The sequence below is a fragment of the Pristiophorus japonicus genome, chromosome 3, assembly GCF_044704955.1.
Source record: "Pristiophorus japonicus isolate sPriJap1 chromosome 3, sPriJap1.hap1, whole genome shotgun sequence".
NCBI lineage: Eukaryota > Metazoa > Chordata > Chondrichthyes > Pristiophoridae > Pristiophorus > Pristiophorus japonicus.
In genome coordinates, this window is record NC_091979.1 from 187,263,276 (window position 1) to 187,285,062 (window position 21,787).

General features: G+C 44.2%; 1 protein-coding gene across 2 annotated transcripts in view; it reads left to right on the plus strand.

The window, feature by feature from the left end:
- The window catches only part of agap1 (ArfGAP with GTPase domain, ankyrin repeat and PH domain 1), a 1,020,940-nt gene that overhangs the window by 342,554 nt on the left and 656,599 nt on the right, over nucleotides 1-21,787 (plus strand). Inside the window, exon 1 of one of the 2 annotated variants that reach the window (XM_070876104.1) lies at nucleotides 17,520-19,078. The exons of the other annotated variant lie outside the window; for it this stretch is intronic. Within the exon in view, the coding sequence (XP_070732205.1) occupies nucleotides 17,560-19,078 (1,519 nt within the window). The 5' untranslated portion in view covers nucleotides 17,520-17,559. Of the gene's footprint in view, nucleotides 1-17,519; nucleotides 19,079-21,787 lie in introns of those variants that run through there. 2 annotated transcript variants of the gene reach the window in all.

Below are 21,787 nucleotides of genomic sequence, written 5' to 3' on the forward strand. Positions count from 1 at the left end.
CAGCCCAGGAAAGTACCAAGTTTGAATCTTGGTCAATGATCTCAGCTGGGCAGCAGTTGGCGTGTTCCAGGGCCACTGAGGCCAATTGTGTTCAGGAGGACAGGGCCTGATGGGCCTGGGGCAAACTGATCCAAATGGGCCTATAATTATGTTTGTTCATGTTCATTACATTATGTATATGATTCTGATTCTGAGTATGAAAACATAGGCAGTATATTCAACAATGAAAGCATAAATTCTGTATCAAGCAGGTCTATATTCTGGTTCTAGTAACATTGTGCAAAAATAGGTATGTACACGTTAGGCCAATAAACAATATTTTCATCGGTCTTGTTTTTCCTCACTCATTGTCTATTCTATTCAGCCTATTTGGGAGACCTTATATTTTTTTTCCTACATTTATTTGGTGGGCTTATGTTCTTTGGTGGGCCCTGGGGCTGTAGCCCCATCCGCCCCATAGTTAATCCGCTTCTGCAGGACGGTTAAAAATAACCCAGGATCCTTGCTCCTGATTGCTTTCCAATGACTCAGTGCTCGAAAGGATGTGGATGTTGGCTCAGGAAAAAACTGGGCTCACATGGGTAGTATTCGGGCAAGATGCCAGCTCGCAGAAGTGTACTCAACAGTCGGGAAATTCAGAAATCAACAAGATGTGAATTTAAAAAGAAATTTTAACCTATGAAGGACTATAATTTTGGTGTAAGATTCAGAATGTTCATCTGTCTCCCATTATTGAAGAGTGGATCTGATTGCTTTGTCTCGCAAAGTATGATGGGAAGAGTGACAGTGGGAAATGCAGTGATGCTTTTTGCTTTACAGAGCCATTTTATTTTGCAGATCAGCTCCTGAGTACCACAACACCATGCTCCTTGTGGTAGATTGTGTGCAGGAATTGCTGATGCACATCATTTCCTGTTTGTAGTAGTCCTTGCCAACATGCTTTCCTGCAACCTGTCAGTTTCTGATAATGTCAGCGGGACACCTCTCTGAAGAACATATGGTGAGGAAAGGAAACATAAAAGCCAGGAAAAAGCTGAAGTATAGGCAGATCATTTCAAATAGTCTATGGAACATGATGGCTTACATGCTGCAGAAGGAACCGTGGAAATGTCAAACTTCCAAAATAACTGGCCAGATTAAGGTTGATAAATATTTTGGAGTTTTATTAAACTACTTTTGCGATGAAGAAATTTAATTTAATTTTTCTTCAGAAGATTCCACAGTATATGACAAATTGTATGGGTTTCAATGAGAACTTGAACGTTGTTGGTTCCGTACTTGTTTAATGAAAACAGCTGAGAGTTAGATACATGAGCGTGTTTTATCTTCTATCTATAAATGGGAGTCACAGGTTAGGCTTACTACAGCTATACAGGGTATTGGTGAGGCCACACCTGGATATACTTGCTTTGGAGGCAGTTCAGAGAAGGTTCACTAGGTTGATTCCGGAGATGAGGGGGTTTGACTTATGAGAAAAGGTTGAGTAGGTTGGGCCTCTAATCATTGAAATTCAGACGAATGAGAGGTGATCTTATCGAAACGTATAAGATTATGAGGGGGCTTGACAAGGTAGATGCAGAGAGGATGTTTCCACTGATGTGGGAGACTAGAACTAGAGGGCATAATCTTAGAATAAGGGGCCACCCATTTAAAACTGAGATGAGGAGAAATTTCTTCTCTGAGGGTTGTAAATCTGTCAAATTCGCTGCCTCAGAGCTGTGGAAGCTGAGACATTGAATAAATTTAAGACAGAGATAGACAGTTTCTTAAACGATAAGGGGTTATGGGGAGCGGGCAGGGAAGTGGAGCTGAGTCCATGATCAGATCAGCCATGATCTTATTGAATGGCGGAGCAGGCTCGAGGGGCTGTATGGCCTACTCCTGTTCCTATTTCTTATGTTCTTATAAATATTTGCCTGTACAAGTGCAGCTTTAACAACACTCAAGACGATCAACACCATCCAGGACCAAGCAGCCTACTTGATTGTTGTTATGTATGTTAACTGTGTTTTACCTGCCACCGGAGGGCACGACTGTCGGAGTCCTAATGGTCACTGGCAGACACGTGCAAGCCGTGTATATAATGTTAGCAGCCATGTTGAATCCTCACTTTGAGAGTAAATAAACTGGAGTAAGGTCATGCCTGAACTAGCTCACTGTATTTAAACTGAAGGAAAGCATCATCATGGCGAGGTATCGTTTCTATACGCACAATCGCTCTGAGGGCCAGGATGTGGCGGAATTTGTCACCGAGCTGAGACGTCTCATAGAAACAAATATAGAAACATAGAAAATAGGTGCAGGAGTAGGCCAGTCAGCCCTTCGAGCCTGCAGCCATTCGGCCCTTTGAGCCTGCACCGCCATTCAATGAGTTCATGGCTGAACATGAACTTGCTGGGCTATGCAACTTTGGAGCTGCGTTGGAGGAAATGCTGCGGGACTTTTTCTTGCTTGGCATTGGCCACGAGTTCATCTTCGAAAGCTGCTGGCTGCTGAATCTCTAGACCTGAGCAGGGCCATCACGATCGTCCAGGCATGCATGTCCACGGACGAAAACTCGAAACTAATATCTTCCCAGCATTGAAACTCACCAGCAAGTACCATGCATAAAATAATATCGTTGGCAGGCAGAGCTGCACATGGCAGGGCCTACTCGTCCGCGTTCGTACGACCTGTAACTGTTCAAAGTTCGCCATCGGGGGTGAATCAAATCTCGCCTTGGCGTTGTGGGGGCTATAATCGGGCCCATCAATGCCGATTCAAGCAATACGTGTGCAAAGACTGTGCAACAATGGGGCACCTTCAGCGAATGTGTCCGCAACTGAGCAATCGTGTGCGACACACCACGTGGCTGAGGATGATTGATCCAGCGTGGATCAAGTGGTACACACAACTCAACCTGAGGTACAGGTCGAAGAAGTGTACGGAGTACATTATTTTACCAAATGTCCTCTGATAATGCTGGAAATTAAATTAGATGGGGGTTCCAGTATCCATAGAATTGGACACGGGTGCGAGTCAGTCAATAATGAGCCAGAGGCTTTCGAAAAGCTGTGAGATACTAAGGCAAAAAGACCCAAACTGAGCCCAATCAATGCGAAGCTGCGTACCTACATCAAAAAGCTCATACCCGTCATTCATAGCACGGCAGTAAAGGTATCGTATGATGGAGCTGTGCACGATTTATCGTTGTTGATCGTTTCACGCAATGGCCCAACGCTGTTCGGCAGGAGTTGGTTTGAGAAAATTAAATGGAACTGGAACGATATTAAAGCCTTATCAGTGGATGACGTTTCATGTGCTCAAGTGCTGAGCAAGTTTCCCTCGTTGTTCGAACCAGGCATCGGCAACTTCACTGGAGCCAAGGTGCAGATCCACCTCGGCCCGGATGCAAGACTTGTCCATCACAAGGCTCGGGCGGTTCCATACATGATGAGGGAGAAGGTCGAGATCGAACTGGACAGACTTCAACGGGAAGGAATCATATCACCAGTCGGGTTCAGTGAATGGGCCAGTCCAATTGTCCCGGTGATGGCACGGTCAGGATCTGCAGCGACTACAAGGTAACGATCAACCAAGTCTCGATACAGGATCAGTACCCGTTACCCAAGGCTGATGACCTGTTTGCAACGCTAGCAGGGGGGGGGAAGTCGTTCACCAAATTGGACCTGACCTCCGCTTACATGACACACAAACTCGTTGAATTTTCAAAAAAACTGACTTGCATCAACACGCACAAAGGACTGTTTATATACCACAGATGCCCTTTTGGAATTCGCTCGGTGGCAGCCATATTTCAGAGAAACATGGAGAGTTTGCTGAAGTCCGTCCCGAGAACCGTCATATTCCAAGATGACATCTTGATCACCGGTCGCGATGCCACCGAATACCTGCACAATCTGGAAGAGGTTCTACGTCGTCTGGACAGAGTGGGACTCAGGCTAAAACGCTCCAAGTGCGTTTTCATAGCACCAGAAGTCAAAATCCTGGGAGAAAGATTGCAGTAGATGGCATCAGCCCTACGGACTCGAAGACAGAGGCCATCAAGAATGCACCCTGACCCCAGAGTGTGACGGAGCTGCGTTCGTTCCTGGGTCTTCTCAATTATTTCGGTAACTTTCTACCTAGTTTGAGCACATTGCTTAGAGCTCTTGCATATGTTGCTGAGAAAGGGTAACGACTGGGTTTGGGGCAAATCTCAAGACCGAACCTTTGAGAAGGCCAGGAACCTGCTATGTTCCAATACATTACTGGTACACTATGACTCATGCAAGTGGTTAGTGCTGGCCTGTGACGCCTCATCATATGGGGTCAGTTGTGTGTTCCAGCAAGCCAATGTATCAGGCAAACTCCAACCAGTTGCATACGCGTCCAGAAGTCTGTCTAAGGCTGAAAGAGCCTATAGTATGGTAGAGAAAGAGGCTTTAGCATGCGTATATAGAGATAGGAAAATGCACCAATACCTGTTTGGGCTTCGGTTTGAGCTTGAAACAGACCACGAGCCACTCATTTCATTGTTTTCTGAGAGCAAAGATATAAGCACCAATGCCTCGTCCTGCATCCAAAGATGGGCACTGACATCATCCGCTTATGATTATATCATCCGCCACAGACCAGGCACTGAAAACTGTGCTGATGCGCTTAGCCGGCTACCATTGCCACAACCGCAGTGGAAATGCAGCAGGCCACAGATTTGCTGCTGGTCATGAATGCCTTTGAGAGCGAGGGGTCACTGGTCACGGCTCACCAAATTAGGACCTGGACCAGCCAGGATCCTGTACTGTCAAACGTAAAAAGGTGTGTCCTAAATGGAAATTGGTCTGCCATTCTCAGGAAAATGCAAGATGAAATTAAGCCTTGTAGCCGCCGCAAAGATGAATTGTCTATTCAGTCTGATTGTCTGTTATGCTGCAGAGAGTTGTTGATGCCAGTTCATTGGATATATTCAAGAGAGAGTTAGATATGGCCCTTACGGCTAAAGGGATCAAGGGGTATGGAGAGAAAGCAGGAAAGGGGTACTGAAGGAATGATCAGCCATGATCTTATTGAATGGTGGTGCAGGCTCGAAGGGCTGAATGGTCTATTCCTGCACCTATTTTCTATGTTAGCCAAAAAAAGGCAGGGAAATTTTTGTGCGAGATTTACACAGTACCCTTCCAGCCATTGTCATGACGAAGGCCATTGCCAGGTCTCGCGTTTGGTGGCCTGGCATTGACTCGGACTTGGAGTCATACGTGCATCAGTGCAACACTTACATGCAACTGAGTAACGCACCTGTGGAGGCTCCGCTGAGTCTGTGGTCATGGCCATCCAAACCGTGGTCAAGGATCCACATAGACTTTGTCAGCCCCTTTCTCGGCAAAATGTTTTTAGTGGTAGTGGACGCTTACTCCAAATGGATTGAATGCGTAATCATGTCATCCAGCACGTCCACAACCATATTGAAAGCCTCCGGGCCATGTTCGCCACCCATGGCCTGCCCAACGTCCTTGTCAGCGACAATGGACCGTGTTTCACCAGTTCGCAGTTCCACGAGTTTATGACCCGTAATTACATCAAGCATGTCAGGTCTGCCCCTTTCAAACCCGTGTCTAATGGTCAAGCGGAGCGGGCTATCCAAACCATTAAGCAGAGCCTAAAACACGTGACTCACGGCTCACTACAGACCCGCTTGTCCCGCATTCTGCTCAGTTACCGGACAAGACCCCACTCACTCACCGGGGTCCCTCCTGCCGAGCTGTTAATGAAGAGAGGCCTCAAAACCAGGCTCTCCTTTATACACCCGGATCTCAATGATCATGTCGAAACCAGAAGGCAACGGCAGCAATGGTACCACGATCGCGCGGCCGTATCACGTGACATTGCTGTTCATGACCCTGTGTTTGTCCTGAATTATGGTCATGGTCCAAAGTGGGTTGCTGGCACAGTTTTGGCCAAGGAGGGGAATAGGATGTTTGTAGTCAAACTGTTAAATGGCTAACCGTGCAAGAGGCACATCGACCAGACCAAACCAAACTGCGATTCACAGACAACCCAGAACAAATTGAAGATGACATCATCGACCAACCAACACACATCCAACCATCAATTGACCCTTGTGTCATTCACGAAGACGAACCTACCATCCCCGACAGTCCTGTCAGATGACTGCTCTGTAATGCAGCAATGGTCCTACCCAAGCTTGGGTTCGAACTGAGAAGATCAACCAGGGAGTGGAAGGCCCCGGACCGTCTCAACTTGTAAATACAAGCTGTATCAAGGACTTTGGGGGAATAATATTATTTATGTTAACTGTGTTTTACTTGCCACCAGAAGGCGCGACTGTCTGAGTCCTAATGGTCACTGGCAGACACGTGCAAGCCGTGTATATAATGTTGGCAGCCATGTTGAATCCTCACTTTGAAAGTAAATAAACTGGAGTAAGGTCATGCCTGAACTAGCTCACCGTATTTAGCCTCGTGGAGTTATTCTATACTTAACAATTGTCAACCCATACACCACCGGCGCACCGTGGCTGCAGTGTGTACCATCCAAAGGATGCACTGCAGCAACTTGCCAAGACTTCTTCAGCAGCACCTCCCAAATCCGTGACCTCTACCACCTAGAAGGACAAGGACAGCAGGTGCATTGGAACACAACCATCTGGAAATTCCCCTCCAAGTCACACACCACCCTGACTTGGTAATATATCGCCGTTCCTTCATCATTGCTGGGTCAAAGTCCTGGAACTCACTCCCTATGGGAGTATCTTCACTTCACGGACTGCAGCACTTCAAGAAGGTGGCTCATCACCACCTTCTTGAGAGCATTTGGAGATGGCCAGTAAATGCTAGTCTTCCAGCACACACATCCCGTGAATGAATTGATGAATGAAATGATGGCTTTGTTTTAGGAGGCGTTATTGTGGACTTTTTCTTTTGTGATTTATTTTGGCTCAAAAGTAAGGTCTGTTCGCAGTGCATGTGTTAAAAAATATATAAAAGTATAGCAATTAATAAAAGCTCTGGGGAATTTTTTTAAAATCCTCTCTCTGCCACCCTTTCAAATCAATCTGCTGCTTTCAATTATTTTGTCAACATCATTGCAATGGTCAAGTATTTAGGTAGCAGTGAAACAAATTTCTTCAAACAAGGTAACCGTATTTGGTATAAAACCAAGTGCCTTGGTTTGTTTGGCTATTTACTTTTTTTACAGATTGTGAATTCCTTTCCTCTCCCTTAAGAAAATTTGGCTCATTCACAAACCTTGTTTTTAGTAAGCAACTCTTGCATCCTCTTTGTGAGAGTTTCATTAATATTCATTAAACTTAGCATCAGTTGAAAGGTGTCTTCTGTTTCTATTTTTTTATGTTGCCAAACACTGAAGTACAAGAACAGTCCACTCATAACCAAGTCCACTCGAACACAAATAGTCACACTGTAACTATTCTTTTATAACTGCATCTTTAATGTCGCTGGAAACAGCATGCAAGCCGCAATGTAATCCGGAGTCATGGCTCCATCTGACTTGAAGGAGGAGCAACAACAACAATTAACTTGTATTTATATAGTACCTTTAACATAGCAAAATGTCACAAGGTGCTTCACTGGAGTATTATAAAACAAAAAATTTGACACCGAGCCACATCAGGAAAAATTAGAGGAACAGTTGACCAAAAGCTTGGTCAAAGAAGTAGGTTTTAAGGAGCGTCTTAAAGGAGAAAAGAGAGTTAAAGAGGCGGAGAGGTTTAGGCAGGGAATTCCAGAACTTAGGGCCTAGGCAACAGAAGGCACAGCCACTTAAGGTTGAGGGTGGGGGGTGGGGGGGGCGGCTTGTGGTGCTGGAGGAGATTACAGAGATAGGGAGGGGCGAGGCCATGGAGGGATTTCAAAACAAGGATGAACATTTTGAAATCGAGGCATTGCTTAACCGGGAGCCCATATAGACCAGCAAGCACAGGGGTGATAGGTGAACGGGACTTGGTGCAATTTAAGACACGGGCAGTCGATTTCTGGATGACCTCAAATTTAAGTAGGGTAGAATGTGGGCGGCCAGCCAGGAGTGTATTGGAATAGTCAAGTATAGAGGTAACAAAAGGATGAATGAGGATTTCAGCAGTGGATGAGCTGAGGCAAGGGCGAAGACTGGCCATATTATGGAGGTGGAAGTAGGCGGTCTTAATTGTGTTGCAGATATGTGGTCGGAAGCTCATTTCGGGGTCAAATACCAAGGTTGCGAGCCCTCTGGAGGAAGCTGTCTCAAATAACTTGTGTTCAACATCGCATTAAATCCAATTTAGTTAGTGCCAAACCTGCTTTAAAAATTGCCTGGGAGCCTCTCTTGGACCTTTTGTAAATCTGCCTGGAGTTGATTTAAATATTGAGTGTGTGGGTGCAGGGTAAAGCTTTGTCTTGGCCAGTAGAATTGTGGTTTGGGCCGGGCAATATAAATGAGGTACTACCTGGCTGGAACTGATACTACAACTACTGGTCATGGTATAAATGAACCAACAGCCAATATAAGATTGGTTAATCTATCACACCATAAATACTGGGCAGAATGTATTCTATAAACCTAATTAGATGCACCCTGTTCAATAGAGTTGTCATGGTTCAGTAATAAAGCACTTAAAAAAAACTGTGTGGAGGTTTTCCATTACAGGTATGTCACAGCTATTCTGTTCAAACTCTGCACAAGATTTGTTTTATCTTTCAACTGAACAAAATAGAGATTTTCAATTTCTGATCATAAATATTTGAAATATCCATCTCAGCATTAAGTTGCATACTTCTGTATTCTGTCTAATCTCTTCTGGCTTTGCCACCGCGCAATTTCAGTTGTTGTGTTTTTGTGTCATTCTCTGCTCCTGCTTGGGTCCAGTGTGTTTGTCACTTGGTATCTTGGCCTGCCTTCATTGCTTTTCTCTTTTTCTTAGTATTTTCTTCATCATATCAGCATGACGGGCGTGGGTGGCTCTGTGGTAACACTCTTGTATCTGAATCAGACGGTCCCAGTCCAGAATGAAAGGTCATCGACCTGAAACTTTAACCCTGTTTCACTATTAACAGATTCTGCATGACCTGAGTATTTCCAGAATTTTCTGCATTTATTTCACTAGAACAGATTATTTGGCCATTATCAAATTGCTGTTTGTGGGAGTTTTCTGTCTGCTATTTTGCAGCCACGTTTCCAACATTACAACAGAGACTACACTTAGAAAGTACTTTGGGACATCCTGAGGTCATAAAGGTGCTTAATAAATGAAAGCCTTTCTTTCTGTCCTATCTACAGTATATCTTTCTAACAGCCAGTTTATACTGTGCAGAGCCAAGTTGAAGCAGGCCTGCTTGTATTAGCTGCAGTGCTCTTGAATCTGCCTCATATAGATTGCAGTGAGGGTTTCAGAGTGCTGGTGTTATAAAAAGTTGGCACTGCAGCTTTAGTTTTCTGGTTGTGGTCCACCTTGAATGATTCAGGCAAGGGAGCTTACATGCGACCAGAATAAATGCTGCTGCCTATATGTGTCTCTCAGAATACCTTTAGTGGTGTGAAGGAAAACGTTTGTTTAAACTGGCATTCCTACCTGCTGGAGGCAGGAGCACCATCTTATTTGTAACACAGCAATGTAATTTCAGAATTATGTTCTCTCCCCTTTGCCTAATCTTACTGCTGAATCTAAAGTAACATTCTATAGTATTTGCTAATTAATAATCTTAAGTCTAATTTTAGCACAAAAGAAAACCTACTGAAATGGAAAATGAAAGCTGTACAATGCCAACAAAAATATTATATAGAATGACAACAAAACAGTTAGCATTTATATAGCCCCTTTAACGTAAAGCAATGTTTCAAAGTGCTTCACAGTGGCATAATCTGACAAAAATGGATGCTCAGACAAAGGAGATGTCAGGAGGGTGACCAAAAGCTTTGGTTTTAAAGAGAATCTTAAAGGAGGAGAGGGAGGGAGATGGGAGGGAATTCCAGAGCGTGGGGTTTAGATGGCTGCCAATGGTGGGGCAAAAGGAAGGGGTGGATGCACAAGAGGCCAGAGTCAGAGGAACAGAGATTTCAGGTGAGGCCCAATTATAGAGCTGGAGGAGTTTACAGATAGGGAGGGACAAGGTCATGAAGTGATTTAAATACGTGAATGCGAATTTTAAATTTGACGTATTGGGTATCGGGAGCCAATGTTGGTCAGCAAGAACAGGGGTGAGTGGGACATGGACTGGGAAGTAATTCCATCTCCGAGCAGGGTGTGATGCTTTGGCAGTCGTATTCACACAATATTAGTGCAATAAATCCATGACTTTGAGGATGTGTGGAGTTTTACAGTCTAGCTTAATGTAATTGCATTATGTTTTGTCCTTTACACCATTAACTTTTTGTTTCAAGAGAAAAGATTTTGGGGGAGAGGTTTGTGTGGTTTGTGCCACACGTTAGTGCCACAAGATAATGCTAAAATACCATTGACAGCTGCTGCCGGTTCCAGCACCGCACGTCATATCGGTGTTACCGGTAGCACTGCTGGTAAACTCGATCGCCAGGGACCTTGCCAACATGGAGATCATGACGTCTGAGTGTGCAACGCTTACTGGACGACCAATCTTGCAACTTCGTTATAGCCACTTGCCTTAACGGCAATGCAGAACAACGACAGGGAGAACTGGCGTCTACCAGAAACAGGCTGCAGCAATGATATTTAAAGGTAGCATCCCCAATCGGCTGCAACTAACATGGTTCAGTTTCAGTGCTTGTTTGCTACTTCCTGCAACTGAAACAGGTTTCTTCAGTTATTTGAAGTGTTTTTGGTGACTGGAAGTGTTGATTCAAGTGCAGAAATCGCTCATTATTTGTTAAAGGCTTCTGTTCACAACACTTCCTCACAGTCATGGGGGCTGCAGGATTATCTCTGGGAGGAAGAGGACAAGGCAGAGGAGGGACACGTGGGAGGTCGGAGGCAGCGAGATAATCAGCCTTCTGGACGGGCTGTCCATGAGCAGCTCATCAGGCTTTGATTTGCATAAATTGAAACCCCAGCTTCCAGCAGCTCACCAAATCCCCATCATACAATTTCTGTCTCATGCCATATCACAGCATCCTCTTGGGTAATGAGGTGAAATGAGAGAGACCACAAAATATTCCAAACACACTTCATAAATGTATCTATAAACATATCAGAAATATGACACACATTCTCATAACTAATGACCCTTGTGCCTGCCATAGTTGCAAGGTGTGAGATGTGAGTGTTAATGTTGCTAGGTAGAGATTGTTGGTGGGTGAGTGATGGGGGTGTGGTGAAAGCTATGGCTCAGCAGGTAGCACTCTTGCCTCTGAGTCAGAAGGTTGTGGGTTCAAGTCCCACTGCAGGGACATCACATAAATCTAGGCTGACACTCATGCAATGCTGAGGGAGCATTGCACTGTTGGAGGTGCCGTTTTTCGGATGAGCCGTTAAACTAAGACCCCATCTGCTCTCTCAAGTGGCACTATTTTGAAGAAGAGCAGGGGAGTCCTGGTCAATATTTATCCCTCAATCAACATAAGTAAAACAGATTATCTGGTCATTATCACATTGCTGTTTTTGGGAGCTTCCTGTGTGCAAATTGGCTGCCGCGTTTCCCATATTACAACAGTGACTGCACTCCAAAAGTACTTCGTTGGCTGTAAAGCGCTTTGAGATGTCCAGTGATCATGAAAGGCGCTGTATAAATGCAAGTCTGTCTTTTGTGGTATGTAGCATTTATTTCTTTTCTGGTATATGGCATTTGTTGAAGCTTTCAATCACCCTGGCCACCCGTATGAGCTTGCTAAACTTCTTCCTGCACTGTGTGGGGGTCCTGGGGAGAACAGTGCTGCCCGTGATGTGATGTGCCACCTCCCACCACATAGTCTGGCAGACTTGTGTCGAGAGCCTCCTGCCAGTTGTCGGGTATAGGACCACATGCCTTTTCTCCATCGCTAAAACCAGTGCTTCCAAAGTTTCCTCGGAAAACCTCCGGGCTTTCTCCCTGAAGCGAAGATCTGCCATCAGAATTTATAAATAAGTGCTCCTCCTTGTCGTCCTCCTTTTGGTTGTTGAGGCAGTTGCACATCATGTTGAGAATGAGATACTGCTGGGGTCAGTGCTAGGACTATATTAACGACTTGGAAGAAGGGACCGAGTGTGACGTACCCAAGTTTGCTGATGATACAAAGATGGGAGGAAAAGCAATGTGTGAGGAGGACACAAAAAATCTGCAAAAGGACATAGACAGGCTAAGTGAGTAGTCAAAAATTTGGCAGATGGAGTATAATGTTGGAAAGTGTGAGGTCATGCACTTTGGCAGAAAAAAAATCAAAGAGCAAGTGAAGTCTTGCTAGTTATACAGGGTATTGGTGAGGCCACACCTGGAGTTTTGGTTTCCATATTTACGAATGCTTTGGAGGCAGTTCAGAGAAGGTTCACTAGGTTGATTCTGGAGATGAGGGGGTTGACTTATGAGGAAAGGTTGAGTAGGTTGGGCCTCTACTCATTGGAATTCAGAAGAATGAGAGGTGATCTTATCGAAACATATAAGATTATGAGGGGGCTTGACAAGGTGGATACAGAGAGGGTGTTTCCACTGATAGGAGAGACTAGAACTAGAGGGCATGATCTTAGAATAAGGGGCTGCCCATTTAATACTGAGATGAGGAGAAATTTCTTCTCTGAGGGTTGTAAATCTGTGGAATTCACTGGCTCAGAGAGCTGTGGAAGTTGGGACATTGAATAAATTTAAGACAGAAATAGACAGTTTCTTAAACGATAAGGGGTTATGGGGAGCGGGCAGGGAAGTGGAGCTGAGTCCATGATCAGATCAGCCATGATCTTATTGAATGGCGGAGCAGGCTCGGGGGGCCGTATGGCCTATTGCTCCTATTTCTTATGTTCTTATTAAATGTTGATCCATCTTTTCAGTGTAATGCCAATGAGCTTGGGTTTTGAGACGGGAATCATGATTGCAATTATTTTGAGGAGGAGGAAAAATTTTGCGTGTAGCCTTGACGATTTTCAACAGGCACTACTTAACCATTTTTAGTCTAAACACTGCCCATTTTTTGGCTATAACAAATTTCTAGCCCCCAGTGTTACGACTTTCCCATGAGGATGAGATTGCAATAAATAGATTTGATTTGATTACCTTCTGGTGAGGTTAGCTCATGGGCTAGTGAACATCCATAGACCACCAAATCTGCCACATATGTTTTGTTTCAAAAAATTATTTAACCACATATTTTGGGGACAATAGTTCGCTGCATTTCTGCTCTGACTGATGTAAGCTTTCTCAGCATAGATCAGGAGTAAATGTTCTTCCATTTTTTTTTCTTTGTAAACTTGTAATAAGGATGACTGGTCCAAATTTCTGCACAACCTATTGGAATCTTACAAATTACTAAACTTAAAACAAGTTTTGTCATGTCACAAAGGCAAACTACAACAAATAAGACTAAGAAAAATACAAGAAGGGGGAAGAAATTAATTTTGTTTACTCAGACTTTCTCAGTCTCTAATTATTTCCTGCTCCCATTCTGGTAATTGCTGAAAGTTCTTGCAAAAATAGATTCCATAAATGCTGGATAGTGACCAATATATATTTTTTCAATTGTTTTTGTCATGGTTAATGACTAAAACTGAATATTTTAACATTTTTAAATTGAATATTCTGTTCCTCACTTAAGCTAGCATATAGGACATTTGCAAAAGGGACACAAGTTGACTTGGTTGCTGATTTACATAGAAACATAGAAAATAGGTGCAGGAGTAGGCCATTCGGCCCTTCGGGTCTGCACCGCCATTCAATAAGATCATGGCTGATCATTCCCTCAGTACCCCTTTCCTGCTTTCTCGCCATACCCCTTGATCTCGTTAGCCGTAAGGGCCATATCTAACTCCCTCTTGAATATATCCAATGAACTGGCATCAACAACTCTCTGCAGCAGGGAATTCCACAGGTTAACAACTCTCTGAGTGAAGAAGTTTCTCCTCATCTCAGTCCTAAATGGCCTACATCTTATCCTAAGACTTTGTCCCCTGGTTCTGGACTTCCCCAACATCGGGAACATTCCTCCCGCATTTAACCTGTCCAGTCCCGTCAGAATCTTATACGTTTCTATGAGATCCCCTTTCATCCTTCTAAACTCCAGCGAATAAAGGCCCAGTTGTTCCAGTCTCTCCTCAAATGTCAGTCCAGCCATCCCTGGAATCAGTCTGGTGAACCTTCGCTGCACTCCCTCAATAGCAAGAACCTCCTTCCTCAGATTAGGAGACCAAAACAGAACACAATATTCCAGGTGAGATCTCACCAAGGCCCTGTATAACTGCAGTAAGACCTCCCTGCTCCTTTACTCAAATCCCCTAGCTATGAAGGCCAACATACCATTTGCCTTCTTCACCACCTGCTGTACCTGTATGCCAACTTTCAGTGACTGATGGACCATGACACTCGGGTCTCGTTGCACCTCCCCTTTTCCTAATCTGCCGCCAGATAATATTCTGCCTTCGTGTTTTTGCCCCCAAAACGGATAACCTCACATTTATCCACATTATACTGCATCTGCCATGCATTTGCTCACTCACCTAACCTGTCCAAGTCACCCTGCAGCCTCTTAGCGTCCTCCTCACAGCTCACACTGCCACCCAGTTTAGTGTCATCTGAAAACTTGGGGGTATTACCTTCAATTCCTTCATCTAAATCATTAATGTATATTGTAAAGAGCTGGGGTCCCAGCACTGAGCCCTGCGGCACTCCACTAGTAACTACATTTTTTCCTACTTCCATGTAACTTGGTAGCTCCATTGACGGCATCACTAAGATTAGGAATTCATCGTGTGTTAAATTTAGGAGTGTACTAATCGCCCCTTCCCCATAGAACCTTCCTTTCAGTCAGTGACACAGAACATTACAGTGTTCATATACAACTTGGACAATATGTTTAATGTTGAATTAAATGGCTTCATTGAAGCTCTTGGTGATGAGTCCCAGTCTATTAATAAGGGACTCATTAACCTCTGGAGATTGTTTGTTTGTTTTGTGTATAATATATTAATTTCTTCTAGAATATCAGTAATATTTTATACCTTGGATACTTTATTATTGGATATATCTTGTATTAAGGGAATTCCAGTTACTTTCCCCACTAGCCTTGCAATGTTGTTTCACATGTTTTAATGCCATACATTATTTTTGTGTTCAAACATTTTTTGGGGGCAGTGAGATCGTGTTAAGTCTCACCGAAAGCACTTTCTCACTTGGTTAAAAACGTTTGTATATAAACTTCTAAATAATATAAAAATAACTCAATGCAGCAGAAATGTGGATTTTATTGCACTGGTTCTGAATGAGCAGTTGCATGAATAACTCAAAGAATCATATGTTTCTAGTCTTTGACATGTAAGCAATCTAGTTTGTAACATTGTAGTATGCTCTGAGATATTCCTCCCCTCCTCAGTGTAAATGTACAGAAACATGTTGGGGAAAGTTTAACTCAACAGAGTAGGGAGGAGGAACATTGTAGGAACTATATTTTGCCATGTAAAACTCATTTCTTTCCCTACCCGTCTCAATTTTCAACTTATATGCCTGACGGTTTAATGGGCTTTTCTACAGTGCAGAAGATCAGATACTGCTCCAATTTTGTCCTCATCTGACATACATGGGCACATTTTACCTGGGTCACTATACAGGACCAAGGTGGAAGATTTCTCTCTAGCTGTGGCTGCAGGCATGCTTTTGTTACCTCTAGACTCGACTATTCCAATGCTGTCGTGGATGCCCCCACCCTCACTAAATTTGAGCTCATCCAAAACTCTACACCAAGTCTGGAATGGAACATTGAATCTCTTGGGTAATGGTACTAGCAAGCTGGGGAGAAAAGTAGAGCTTTGTGTCTCGTTTGCACCTGTATACTTTCTTCACCTGCTCAAGGGGTTCTTAACTTTTAACGCAGGAGCTGCTCGTGCCAAACAGCATCAGGATGTTTAACTACAGATAACCCCAACCATCATCTCTGTGCTTGCTGACCGACATTGGCTCCTGGTTCAGCAACGCCTCAATTTTTAAATTCTCATCCTTGTGTTCAAACCCTCCATGGTCTTATCCTTCCCTCACTCTGTAACCTCCTCCAGCCCTACAACCCTCTGCATTCCTCCAATTGGCATCTCTAATTTTTATCACTCCACTATTGGTAACCGTGCCTTCGGATGCCGAAGCCATGGACTCTGGAATTCCCCCCCCTGTACCTCTCTATCCTTCTCTAAAATACTTTTGGTCACCTGTCCATGTAGCTCCTTATGTGGCTCATGTCAAATTTTGTCTGACAACTCCTGTGAAGTGCCTGAGGTCAGCTAACTTGGCAAACAGTTGGGGTGAGACCCAAGACGTTCCTTGTTGGTTTCACCTTTTACAGTACACACTGCGCTGAGGTAACATTTCTTCCTGGTAATATTGGTTGGAGCCATTGAAATGAGGAGCCATTTGTCAGGTGGCGAGGCTTGCAATTGGGGGATTATTTTCACAGTTTCAATGGCTATAGCTTAAACTTCACTATATTGGAGTCCTTCAGTAATGCTCTTGTTGCTGGGATCATGCAGGTAGTTGACGTTTGTTCATACTTTCTATATTACCGGCGGCATTTGAAATACAATGGTCAATGCCTCTGCTAACATACTTGAGCTGGGTGTTTAATGGGAGCATGTTGTGTTCGAACTATTCCAGTAATTTGCAGACTATTATTCCATAGCCCGGGCTCCTGTCAGCGGTGGCGCCAGGTGCGGTTACAGACCGGAAAACACAGCGAGATTTGGAGATGATTCAGCAAACGAATCAACAACGGCAGTGGTCCTTTAATTATAGTTTTTAAAATGTCGTGTCTGCGCTTTGAAAAGCGTAGGTTAGCCTTAGTACTACACAATGTTGATTTTATTTGAAGAACATGTCATGCTATTTGAACAATCCATTCCCGATCCAGGCCGGGGTTTGGAGCTGTCTGTCCCTCTCTCTCTCCCATTGCCCGCCCCCGGGACTCGCTGCTTGTACAGGCCGGCCGGCGGGGGGCTTGCAGTCGGTGTTCGGCTCAGTGGGAGGATGCGAGCCCACAGATACTCTTTTATTGCCCGGTGCCCCTGCTCACAGGGCCGGGCCGGGCCGCTGTAACATTCAACCACTGCACGTTTGTTTCTCCCAGGAAGAAGGGAATTAATGGTACTCAATCCCCGAGCTCGGACTCTTCACACACCTGAATCTGTCTCTGCATCCTCTCTAAAGTGGGGTTGCACACACCGAGGATCCGCCTGCTGTCGGTTGTTCCGCCGCTGTTCCGCCTCTGATCCGCTGTCGGCTGTTGCGCCGCTGATCCGCCTGTCGGCTGTTCCGCCGCTGATCCGCCTGTCGGGATTCCGTCGCTGATCCGCCTGTCGGCTGTTGCGCCGCTGATCCGCCTGTCGGCTGTTCCGCCGCTGATCCGCCTGTCGGGAGTTGCGTCGCTGATCTGCCGGTCGGGAGTTGCGCCGCTGATTCGGCTGTTGCGCCGCTGATCCGCCTGTCGGCTGTTGCCGGAGCCATGTATCTGTTGGACAGTGAGCCGTACCCCGAGATGATGAAGAGGGGGACTCCTCAGAGGAAGACCGTCTATCGGATCTCCCTCACTCTCGTCAAACGGGAGGCCACCACGGCCGAGGCCAGCGGTAAACCTGCCCCTTCCCCCCGATCCGAGGTTGCTCCCGACCGGCCAGGTTGCCCCGGCGGTGCCCACCAGCCCGGGAGCCCGTGTCTGGCCGACTGCAGCGAAGCCGAGGACGAGTTCGAGCCGCAAGCCAATCTTCGGAGCTTTCGGACCTTCAGCACCGGCCACCTGGAACTGGGCCGGCTGAAGGTGGCCAGGAGGTCCCGCGATCTGGGCTTCAAATTCAAGGACAATCCAACCAAAGACCTGGTCACATTAAGGCGCAGAGATGGGACTTCAACCAGGCCGAGCAGCATGCTGGCGACGGTGGATGTGGATTTAAACAACAAGAAAAATTGGAGCCATTGCACTGAGGGGTTGAGGACAGGGGTTGAACCCAGAGAACAGAGTATCGGCACGATCAATATCTCAAACCAGGGAAAAGACCACCAAGAAGGCCGAGGCTGCACTGAAGGAAGTGAGCAAGGAGATGCCGCCAGAGCCAGTTGTGTGAAGGTGCTCTCGGCATCTTTACAGTCCGTTGATACAGAGGCACTATATCCAAGGAAATCACCAAGAGCAGATGGCAAATCGGCTTTGAGGAAAATAGAGACAACCATCAAAAGAAACTCAAATGATTCATTGAAGAGTCCTTTAGGGGATAAGGAGCGAATCACAGTGTCATCTGGTTCAGAGCCTGATTTTTCTAAGCAACTTGTTCCTAAAGAAGAGTATGGTTTACTATCAATAGTCCCAGTAGAGGGATCATCTGTGCCATCTGATTGTTCACCCATTTGCTCAGATGCCATCAAACAAACTCCTCCGACGTCTTTGGCAACAGACAAGAGGCATCCAAATTTACTGAGAAGAAGCTTCAGCTTCAGGCATTGGAATGGAGAGCTAGTGAGGTTTAAAGCGTTATCAAAGACAAAGCATCATGGCAGCTCCAGCTGTCTTTCTGGTGTGGAAGCTGGAAGTGAATTCAAAATCCAAAAGCCCCAGTCTTCCTGTGGGGAATCTTTAACGATTGAGAAGCGGAACACCTTGGATGTTGGGGAAGTGCTGAACAAAAGGGATCCACACTCCGAGCCTGGACGCTGGGAGAGGGGGAAAAGAAAGAACAGGACTTTAGACAATAGTGACATTCACAAGCTTTCTGAAAATCTGGAGATGGGGAAGGATGGCTTTTTAACAGGTGCTGCGAGGTCCAGTTCTCAAGAGCACAAACTCTTCAGGTTTTTTAGTGGTATTTTCTCAAAGCGCGATGGTACTTCAACACCTGTTACAAGTCCTTATGGAAAATCACACAGGGATTATGTTGCCAAATCCAAAGGATATGCTAGCAGCCAGAAGAAGGGTATACCAACCCTTGAGCAGTCCAGCAGTGAGAGCATTGATGACAATACTTCTCAAAACGGTATGGCATTATTGGTGTTTTGCTCTTTGATCAAACTATGTAACGTAGACATTTTCTGAAAATTTGTTCGTAGGTTTGCATAATTTCACGTAACCTAGCAGGTCTTTAAAAATAAATAGATAGAAGACACCACTGGGTTGTAAATTAGAAGGTTATAAATTGTTACTGGGGTCATATATTAATGCAGATGGGAAACAGTGAATTTCTGAAATACATTACCGTACTGTGTTTAAGTCAGTTAGGAGGAAATGTTGGCCTTAATAACTAGTGATGTTTGATTGATGTTAAGGTGGCAAGCTGAGGTGTTTTCTACAGTAGCATGAGGGTTTTTAGCTCCAAGCATGTAAACTCCTAATGGATTTTATGCCATTCCTCTTTAGATAAGAGAAAAACCTAGACAATTTGCTTTGAAATGGCAAGTACTTTTTGTGCATTCAGTAATCCACATGATGGGTGCTGGGAAGCTTGTAATTGCGAATGAAAAGTATGTTAAATGTAGCATTTTGCGAGCAGCAGAAGACAACAATTTTGTGAAATTGTACGAAGAAGTATGTTATTTCATTGCAGTTGTCTGGGTTTCTACTACACACAAAAAAATTTGGTCTATGAAATATTTGAGAGAGAAATAATGTCTTCAGTTGAGTTTTGATCATTCATTTGGCTAAAATTGAGATGAGAATTGTGTGCAGTTCTGCTTAGCCCTTGTGTATTGGATAGCTGTTTTAGTTGAAAAAAATTTATCCTGTAATATCTATAAAAATTATTTTCAGCAACTTACTACATTTTAATGCTTTTAATTAAGTTTGAAATGTATAGGATATTGAAATTTAAAAACACATTATTCTCCCAACCAACTTTTTTTTTTAGTTTTAAACCTCCCTTTATGTGCTACACATCACTATTCTTCGTAGTTATTATATTTTGGGTATATTCATCAAAGGTGCACTTTTGAAAGAAATCAAATATTTTAGCAACGAATCTTGGGTGACCATGTAGATAATCATAAAGACTCCTATAAATAAATGGGAATCCAATACAGTTTAGGAGCCGTCAAGAATTGGGTAAAATATTCCTTTTCCAAAAAATTGTCAGAAGTGGGATTTGATTTGTAGAATTTGGCAATCACATGGAGAATGGTATTGCTGTATCTGCCATGTTGAGATCTTTATCCACAGATGATTAAGGTCAGATAGAATTAAGGTCAGGATCTGTTTAGGGTTTGAAGCCTGCATGAATATTCAAAGACATGGCAGATGCTGAGAGTTAGTATGGGGTACCGGCTTGGCAAAAATCAAATCCTAATTTGATATTGCATTGTCATCTGCGGTGGCTCGGGGATAATCCCGTTAAATTTGAAAAGTGGAAAAGGTAATTTGGTGACATCTCCAGCCCAAGCAATAACTGAAAATGTACATCAAATGATTTAGCATAAAACTGAGCACCATTATTTAACTCCCACATCAGTATTTAAATAGAATTAATTTCCTATCGCTGGTTTGAATTCACTTTTGATATTTTATTCAAAAATAATGTAGATATTTTTAAATTCTGAATCAGTACACTCTTTTGCGTGGTGTTCTTGGATCAGGGGAACGCAGAGCTCTTTTCTGGTGTAGGTCTGCAGAGAGACGGAAGGCATCGGGTCACTTAGTGACCTGCATTGAGATGAAAGGCGGAGAGCAAAGAGGGGAAACCGGTTGCAGAAAATTAACCCATTAGTTACTGGGCAGGGTGGCGAGAGAATTGTGCATTGTTACTGAAGTTTGATTTTAACAGAAATACCCGTGTGCTTATGAGATTTGGATTTGAATCCCAGCATCAACAAATGTTTACTGTACGAGTTTCACGGCGAGAATGGCTCTAGTTTTCAACAAGTTATTTGGGCGAGCGGGTACAAACAAACAAACAACTCCTAAGCGAGTTGACCATGGGCAGTCTCCAGTGTACTATCCTCGCTTCCCCCTTTGAAGGAGGAGATGTGGGGTGGGGGAAGTTAATCAGGAATTTACATAATGCATAAGTATTCATATGGAAGCACAGATTACAATAAATTATAGCATTGTATCTCAGGGTATGAATATAAACATTTCTACGACATTGTTGTATTCTGGTGAGTTTATAATTTAATTTCTGCGACAGTTCCCAGAATGAGTGTTCACTTATCTAAACTAAAAGTCCAAAGTATTGCATACCTCGTACTTCACTTCTGAAACCGTTCTTTTAAGTAATTCTGCAGATACACATTGGTGTCATGATATGATTCTGTTCATACAAAGATTTGCAAGTACATATATCAGAAGCTGAGTTTTTGGGGGCTGGGTGGTGCCGACCTGGGTTGACAGCTACCAAAACTGATGGGATCAAAGTCTCCTCTCTGTGCTGGCTGCAAAAAGTTCTACGTGAAAAGACTTGCTTTCGCAGTCTGCATCCTGTTCCCGGCGAACTTGAACAGCATCACAACACTGCCCTGAATTCAGCACTAAATCGACAACCTCCCTGCAGCCACAGCTTGTATGCGAAATGGAAACAGCTCGTTGGGTGGGGGGGTTTCTGAGGTTGGGGCAGAGGTGTGCATTTAAAAAAAGAACTTGCGTTTGTACAGCACCTTAACGTGTTCAGGGCGATCCAAAGGATTAGTGTTGTTATTTAGTCAAATATGTAAGCCAATTTGCATACAGCATGCTCTCCAAAATAATAAGAGATTCATCT